Source organism: Alligator mississippiensis, chromosome 1 (genome assembly GCF_030867095.1).
Source record: "Alligator mississippiensis isolate rAllMis1 chromosome 1, rAllMis1, whole genome shotgun sequence".
Classification (NCBI taxonomy): domain Eukaryota; kingdom Metazoa; phylum Chordata; order Crocodylia; family Alligatoridae; genus Alligator; species Alligator mississippiensis.
In genome coordinates this window covers 20,014,305-20,023,222 of record NC_081824.1, presented here as the reverse complement: position 1 = coordinate 20,023,222, position 8,918 = coordinate 20,014,305, and the positions used below count along the sequence as shown (strand labels likewise).

The 8,918-nt window shown below is 48.0% G+C and overlaps 1 protein-coding gene across 1 annotated transcript; it reads left to right on the top strand.

Moving 5' to 3' along the window:
* The first annotated feature begins 359 nt into the window (after positions 1 to 359).
* On the top strand, positions 360 to 1,885 carry RHOB (ras homolog family member B). The gene has a single exon (XM_006269351.4). The coding sequence runs from the start codon at positions 504 to 506 to the stop codon at positions 1,092 to 1,094; it is 591 nt and encodes a 196-aa protein (XP_006269413.2). The 5' UTR covers positions 360 to 503; the 3' UTR covers positions 1,095 to 1,885.
* Positions 1,886 to 8,918: the final 7,033 nt, after the last annotated feature.

The following is an 8,918-nucleotide window of genomic DNA, read 5'->3' as shown; positions in this document are numbered from 1 at the left end:
GAGGGGTGTGTGTGTGTGTACATACCAAGGGGTGTGTGTGTATGCACGTGTCTACTGCCCCCCCCCCGTTACTCCATAAGGTCCAAATTCCCCCTCCACTTGTCTCTCCCTGGGGGACCATTGGCAGCAGACCCGGCGCCGCCTCGGTCTCCTGCATTGCTCAAGCCCCCGCCCGCCGCCGCCGGAGCAGCCGGAGCAGCCAAGCCTCTGCCTGCAGCGCCCCGCCCCGCCCCCCCCGGCCTGCAGCGCGGCGCCAATGGGCGGGCGGCTCCGGCAGGATGAGCTCACTCGGGCGCTCGCCATTGGCCGGCTATATTAAGAAAGTCTGGCAGCCTTTAAATAGCGGCGCCGGGCGCCGGAGCGGAGGCAGCGCCTGCAGAGCCGGGCGGTCGGCGGCGAGCGGAGCGTGCTCGCAGCGCGGGGCCGGGGCCGGGGACGCGGCAGGCGGCGGGCAGGTCGCCACGGTGCCCTACAAGCAGGCGGAGGGGGGGCTCCCCCTGGCCATGGCGGCGATCCGCAAGAAGCTGGTGGTGGTGGGCGACGGGGCGTGCGGCAAGACGTGCCTGCTGATCGTGTTCAGCAAGGACGAGTTCCCCGAGGTGTACGTGCCCACCGTCTTCGAGAACTACGTGGCCGACATCGAGGTGGACGGCAAGCAGGTGGAGCTGGCGCTGTGGGACACGGCGGGCCAGGAAGACTACGACCGCCTGCGCCCGCTCTCCTACCCGGACACCGACGTGATCCTCATGTGCTTCTCGGTGGACAGCCCGGACTCGCTGGAGAACATCCCGGAGAAGTGGGTGCCCGAGGTGAAGCACTTCTGCCCCAACGTGCCCATCATCCTGGTGGCCAACAAGAAGGACCTGCGCAACGACGAGCACGTCCGCAACGAGCTGGCGCGCATGAAGCAGGAGCCCGTGCGCACCGAGGACGGCCGCGCCATGGCCATCCGCATCCAGGCCTACGACTACCTCGAGTGCTCGGCCAAGACCAAGGAGGGCGTGCGCGAGGTCTTCGAGACGGCCACGCGCGCCGCCCTGCAGAAGCGCTACGGCGCGCAGAGCGGCTGCATCAACTGCTGCAAGGTGCTATAGGCGGGGCGCCTGCCCGCCCGGGGACACTGCCCGCCCGCCCGCCCGCCCCACGGACACCGCCGGCCGGCGCGGGGAGCTCGCTGCCCGCTCCTCCCTGCGCGCCTGGGTTGGGCTTGTTGATAATGTTTCACATGTGTCTCGATGGGGTTAATTTAAAGGATTTTTTTTTATGTTCAAAAGAGAATCTTACTTTGCACAAGGCGGGGGTTTCTGTGCTGCACTTGTCATCTGCATTGGACACTAGCATTGCGAACACTTTTTTTGTTTTGGACTCGGTAACCTCATGTTGCTGCCGACTAAACTACAGAGAGAAGAGGAAATAGAACCACTGTAACTTAATTTTTTTTTCTTTTTTTGAAAAAAAATGAGTGGAAAGGAAACACTGTCTTGCTTTGCGTTTTGTTTTGTTTTGTTTTCCTTGTCTGATGCACAGAATAATTGTTCCTCTCTTTCTTCTTAATGCTAGAGGGCAGTTTTAAAGTGTTTGGGTTTATTTAAAAACTTATTTTCACGGGGTAGCTTGTACACCAATGTGAAAATAATCTGTATTTTTTCTCTGATTCAGAGAACAATCCTGTCTAACTCTCTCTGGTCCCCCCCCTCTGCCCTGCCCCACCTTGACAGTGGTACTAAGACTGTTTTGTTTCACTTATGTCTACTGTTGGTTTTCTTTTTCTTTTTTTAATAAAATAAACTGACATGGCAAAAATGATGAGACAGATGTTGTTTACATGAAGTTACATAAGCTGTGTATGCAGTTTTTTTATGTATTAAAAGAGTCTATGCTGAAATGCGTGAGAATCCCAGCGTGGTTTAATGAAGTCTTCCCAAGTTTATCACATCTTATAAAATGACTGACTGACAGACCAAGGGTGAGGGCTGAGGCAGGGGCGAAAGACTTCTCTTGCGAGTACAGCAAGGCATTGGTTGCATCTTTTACATCATTTGGGGTAGCAGTCGGTGTGGAAGAGGCGCTATCTTTTTATTAGACCAACTAGATTATTGCAAAAAAAATGTCTTTTATTTGCAAGCTTTTGGGCTCACGTGCTCTTAAGCAAAGGAGAATGCAAAGATTGTACAATTTTCTCCCAGGTAGAAATTTGGGGTAGCCTTTCTAGGCTGCCACCTGTTTCCAAGAGGGAAAGGATGGGCCAGTCTCCTGCTGGACTTTCTCAAATAGGGCCATTCCCCTTTTGGTTTTATTTCCTCAGCAAGTCACCAGAAGGCTTTTCTGAGGTCAGTGAATCTGTGCTCCTTTCTCCTGGGTCCTAATGCATTTGGCACAGATCTGTGCCAAGAGCAGGGGCAACCTTATGCTCCTTTTTTTGCCCTCCCCCCCCCTCAAACAGAGGAGGGTGACTGGGCCTCCTGGGGGAACACCCATGCAGATTTACTTGTGGGAAGCACAAACAATGCTTTCTTCTTGACATAGGAAGTAACCCATGGTAATAAAACATACTTTTCTGTCTTCTCAACTGCAGGATAAGGTTGGTAACAAGTGCTCTTCTGTAATAGATTCAAACAGCAGCTCTGTAGCAATGAGGTGAGAGGTTAAGTATGACTCACTGCTGCATTAACTCTTCCTCTCCTTCAGAGCAGCAGTGCCAGCCCCTCGCTCGCAGCCCAGACAGGGTGAGCAGACCCTTGCAGCAGAGAAGGGTTGTCATGCAGTGACTGCCCCGGGTCTCTAGGTGCTGGCTTCAGTTGCTTTTGTAACCATTTTATTTGAGCTTTTGTTCCTGGGGAGGGATCTCGCCGGGAGAAGATCTTTATGCTCCTGGCAATTGGGCTACTGCTCTGTAATTGGACAGTCTAAAACCATGATCAGTGCTAGTACTGGGGGGTTCTGGATGATCCCTTAATTAGGCCTCAGTACCCCTTTGTGCCAGGTACTGTACACACAACATAAAAAGGCGGTCCCTGCTTTAAAGATCCTATAGCTGAAACGACTCACAGAGCTATGTGTACATCTCCTTTTTGCAAGACCCAGACAAAGCATGGGTTTAGTTAATTTTCTATCAGAGACTTGATGGCAGACAAGGTTCTTCGGGTGAATCTGATATCTTTTGTTAGACCAACTTAATAAAAGATATCAGATTCACCCAAAGGCCCTTGGCCTGCCTATGTCCTTGGACCAACACCACTACAACCTACCCACTTGACTTGGCATTTTTATTCCCTTCCTTAGCCAGGTGCGTGTGTTTCTGCGGGGTGCAGGGGGGAGCGTTCTGACATTGGACATAAACTATAGCTGCATCCACCTTCAGAGAGTATAATGTTCACATTTCATTCACTTGAAGCTTCTCTTTGTGATCAACAATGCACACAACTTCAGTCTGGTACAAAATAGGCTGCATCCATGTGCCCTAATATAAGGTGCATACCTCATTGTCTTGCTCATAAAACAACGATCACAATGATCTTGGGGTTTCAGCAAAACTGCCAGTCAAGAGATACTACTTTGTACTAAGATTTTGGGCCCAATTTTCTTTTTTTACTAATTTTCTACCCTAGCAGATCTCTCTGACTTCAGCACAGTTACCCCTGATCTCTATGGAAATAAAGTAAGAGAAGAATGCAGCCCTTCACTTACACAGAATAGGAACGTGGGGCGGATTATAAATTATAATTACCAAAACAAGCAAACACATTGCTTCATTCGCAGGCAGCCGGATCATTCTTTCCTTGAAGTCTGTGGGAGTTTTCCCATTATTTTCAGGGGAAAGAGGTTTGGCCCATTTGTTCTACAGATTTAAAATTCAATCAGAACTTACACAAGAATATTGCATTTAGAGTAATAATAACAAAAAAGCACATGCTACTGAATCGTTGAAAGTTAATTTAATTGCCTTTAATGATCCTTCCTGGCAAATACTGGCACTTTTTATCAAAGCAAAATTTTGGCCAGATTTTTCCAAATGTGACTAGAGATTTGTGGGTGCCTTGATTTTTATGTAACTATCAGAAAGTTTAGGAGCCCTATAGAGGCCTGATTATCGGAAGACCAAACCTCTTGAGTTTATACTAGACTTGGTTCTCAAGCTGAGAAGTCAATGGGAGGTTTGCATGAACAACAAGCACAGTTTCAGGCTCCTGTTGACTTCTAAATCCAAAGAATTGTATGGTTTGCATGTGGCGCAACAGAAGCAGCACAGAGAAGCTCAGTTATTTTTCCCCCCACCCAAACACAGATAGAACAATAACAATTATTAGGATTTCTATAAATATTTCTCAAATTTATGTAATGTGATTATAAAGTGTTTTCACCAGAGCAGAAAATAACACTGTCTTTGGTGGGACGTACGTGTTAGTGAGAGTCTCAAGACAGCTCGGGTAGAAATCCACTTTATTTTGTTTTATTTTTTTAATATGTTCATTTTTATCTAGTGCAATAAAATGACAGATTTTTACCCAACTTGGTTGTGGGTATATGTGGGAGGAGAATTTCACCCACAGGCTTTTATTGGCCTTTTCGTTTTTGCAGCAATAACTTATTTTAACTTCTTTTACTTTTTCTGTGCAATGAAAAGTTTGTAAATCATGTTTTTCAAGCAGCTAAAAGGTTGAATATGGCCTTGCTTTTTCTGAAAGGGAGAAAGAGACCTCCAGGAAATCAACAAAGATTTTTAAAAGCTATAACTTAAGATTTTACTAACTATAATTCAGTCATTGATTTCAGTGCCTGGTCATTGAAGAGAAAATAAAAGATGTAACTTACAAACTGATTTTCACATTTTAGTGAAACATTATAATCACTGCAGAATCAAACACCTTTTAGTGCTCATTCTGTAATAGTATTTACATAAAAAGGGGTTGAATAAATCATCTGTCAGTTAGCTAAATACCATTGACCTAAAGCCAGTGTTTTTCTGATATGCTCTGAGAGCTTTTTAATATGTTCTAGGCTTGAAGATGTTTCTGTTTCAGCTAATAAAATAAACCCTGTTTCTCATTTTACATAATAACGAGATACTACAGGGTACATCACCACCCTAAAGAGGTAACATTTTCCCTTTAACACCCAATGAAGACTCTTGTACTCTTTGCTGTAGAGAGGAATTCCATGGAAATCAATGTGACTACTCAAGAAAGTTTTCCCATGAATTCATGGTATGTGGGGCTATGCCAGCGTGGTTGGATCTGGTTTTGGAAGCTAAGCAAAAGCCTGGCTAGTAGTGGGATGGGAGATCACCTTGGAATCCCATGACCGGCAGGTGTGAGCCAAGTTGTTGAATGCTCAGCAAATTCCAATCCATGCAAATCACACAAGTAATAGGAGTTGATGTGGCCCATTGTTACTTTCGCAGTATGAAATCTAAATCTCTACATTCCATGAATATAGATAGTTTAGAGACATCAACAGGGCCAGGATTTGTTTTATGTGGCATGTATTCTTATTACCTTGAATATGACTAAAAGAGCTTGATTCAAAGATCAGTGTGGTTGGTGGGTGTCTTTCCACTGACTTCATTGTGCTCTGGATCAGGTCCCAAATGCAAAAAGTAATAGGCTATGTACATGCTTAGGAAAATGTGAAGGGCACACAAGGGGAAAGGAGTAAGATTATTTTTTTCCCAAGTTCTTCATAGCTCATATTAGAGAGAAGGGATTTTCTTTCAAATTCACATCTAATGACAGAGTGGTAAGCCACAGCTTGTGATAAGCAGCAGACAGATATAATGGCTTTCCTGGTGACAGCTAGATAACTACATATGCTATAGGAAGGAAGTCTATTGCTCTGCTTTTACAAGGGCCATTCTTTAAGAGGTTTTGCGGTTAAATTCATGAGATGTATATATGTGCATGCAATTTATCATTCATGCATAATTCACAAGGAAGTAACCATTTGCTATGAAAAATATCCACCAGAATATCTGTTTCACTTACATGAATGGAATTTCAAACCAGGGATAAAATAGGAAGGGTGGAAAGAGAGGCACTGATGGGTCTGCTGTCTTTACTAATAGAACAGCTATATAGGTTTGGATATTAGGTTGCCATCATATGTTTAGCTAAGCGCATCTATATCTTGTTATATGTATTCCCCTTGCCTGAATGTGGGATGTAGGAATTGTATACTAAATCTTGGTTCCAAGTGAAGTGGGTTGCATTTAGCTTTCAATGTTTATTCCATTGCTTTTGCACTATTCATTCATTCATTCATTCATTCATGCTGTCTGCTCCTGTTGGTGAAAACACTGCATGTGGCAGTGCTGGGGATGAGAATTTGGAAATAAAGTGGGGTTCTTGGTGGGCTCATTTACATGATAATTCCCACGGTTCTGCTCCAGCTTACAGCACTTTCATAACAGTGCTGGTGACTGCTCTGGGAACTGATTTTAAGCTCTGAGGCTACATGGGGGAGCTCTGCAGAAGGGGAATGTTTATGAGACCAGCTTGTGGAACAGGCTTTTCCCCTCATTTTAAGCTTTTGTGCTATTTTCGACCTTCAAGGAGACTCAAACTTACAGTTCTTACTTTGGTTCAGTTTCCGCTGAAGTCAATGCAGAGGTTGGGCCCAGTAGAAATCAGACCTTTGGTCAGGACTTATGTGGGAGCTGAGGGCACTCAGGCTAAGTACAGACAGCCACAAAGCCTGAGGCTGAATCGATTCAGTCTTTGCAAGCGCAGGCAACCCCTGCTTAGCGCTCTTGATCGGTTCCAGAAAAACTGAGCATTAAGCGGAACCGTGCTAAGCAAAACCCATTTCCCCATAGGAATTAATTTAAGTAGAAATTAATTGGTTACTGCCTGCCCCACCACCTCCTCTCCCCACTCCCCTGCCTGCCTTCTGGCACTCCAGGCCCACATACCAGCCCAGGCCTGTGCTCCTGCTGCCCTGCTCTGGGCCCCCACCGGTCCTGGCCCTGGGCACTGGCATGGGTCCCACGCTCATGCCCGGCCTCCCCTTGCTGCTTCTCACTACTGCTGCCTCTTCTCACCCCCCTCACCTGCCCACTGGCCTCTCTGGCCCCACTTGCCAGCCTGGGCACTGGCACTACTGCTGCCCTGCTCTGGGCACTGGCCCCCACCAGCCCTGGCCCCGGGCACCAGTGCGGGCCCCGCGCTACTTGCCTCTGTTGCCACCACTTCTCCCCACCACCCTGCCCACTCCAGCCCGGGCACCAGTGCTCCTGCCTTCCTGCTCTGGGTGCAGGCTCTGGGCACTGGCCCCAGCACAAGCCCTACACACCAGCGCAGGCCCCATGCTCCTGCCCCCCACCCAGGGTGCGGGCCCCTGTCAGCCCTGGCCCCAAGCACCGGTTTGGGCCCTGTGCTCCTCTCCTCTTTTGCAGCCACTTGCACCCCTACACCTCCTCGCCCACTCCCACACCATGTGCCAGCCTGGGCCCACGCTTCTCCCATTCCACCCTGGGCCCTCATGCCTGCCCACCCACCCACTCACCTTCCACTTGCTGCCACCACCGCCGCTTCTCCCTGCCCGCCGATTCCACTGAGCACTACAGCAAAACTGGCTGAGCGCTCAGCGGACTTGGATATTAATTCTAAACGAGTGCTATAGTGATATAGTGCTAACTGAAACAGCGTTAAGCATGGGTTGCCTGTAGTCTAAACTGCACAGATTAAATTGAACCAGAAGTCAGGAAATTCAGCCACATGCCTATAGTGGCTCAGGCCAGAAGCTGGGGGATGCTAGAGCACGGCTCTCTGGCTGTGTTCTCACTTTCTTTTCCTGCTGCCCCTGAGCTCTCCAGGATTTGTAGTCCAGAATTACAGCAGCAGGACTCTGCAGGGTTGCTCATCACTTCTTCCTGCTTCAAGGTGCCTCTGGGATTTGTAGTCCATAGATACAACCAGCAGTAAGTTTGAACAGGGGAAGGGTTGTTTAACCCCCGTCCCTGGTCCCAGAGTCCCCCCACCCACTGCCCCCCAGACTGGGCTGCATCCTCAGCAGAGCTTGCCCCCCCACAACACCCTTGTCAGCCACTGCTCCAGTTAGGGAGCAGAGGGGCAGGGACAACCCTGCTCTCTGGGGTAGACAGCACAGAACAGCCCAGGCCTGCAAAGCATGTTGGGATGCTGGGAGACTGTGATTGAACTTCTGGCCTGAAGATTTCTAGGAATAGCAGCAGCTCATCCCGCATTAGCATTAGTGGGCACTGTATAGCTGCCCTGAGAGAAGAATGTGCTTGGTTTTGATTATCACCCATTGAGAACAATCTTCATGCTTCAGGGCTTAAAGCAAGTGCTAACTGCCAGGTTTAGGATGAAACTTCCTTTTGAGGTGCAGGTTACTCTATACTTATTCATGAGGGGTTTTCTTACTTTCTTGGTTCTGTCTGACAATGGGGGTGGCCCTGGCATAGATTACCACTGGCTTTGGCATGGAGGAGGCTGATGGAGAGAGAGCTAACATTACAGATTTGCTTGTACAAGGACTTTCCTCACCCAAAGGCTGGAGCAGAAAGACCTGATGTCAGAGCTGTGCCCCTGTTTTCTTCTAAAGCTGCATGCTAACAAATATGTCAGCCCCATGACTTCTTTTGCTTTTTCTTCAACCAGGAATACCCCATGGTTGTACATTTTACTGCTGATGATTCCAGGAGCTTGGGCCAAAAGCACATTGCCACAGGGCATGACAAGACCCTGTCAGACCCAAGACATGCATATGGTGTGGGGGTGGAGGGGGGGAGCACTGACTTGCAATGTAGAATTAAGCACAGGTATGTGTAGTACTTGAAGAACTGAGGTACCTAGGAGCCTCAGTGCATTTCATGTTAGCGTTTAAAACATGAACTCACTGAATTTAAGGCACATCATACCAGGAGCAAAGGAATGAACTACACCATAAATTTTTCAAGG

Coding starts and splice junctions, on each gene's coding strand:
- RHOB (XM_006269351.4), top strand. CDS start 504: ATGGCGGCGATCCGCAAGAAGCTGGTGGTGGTGGGCGACGGGGCGTGC.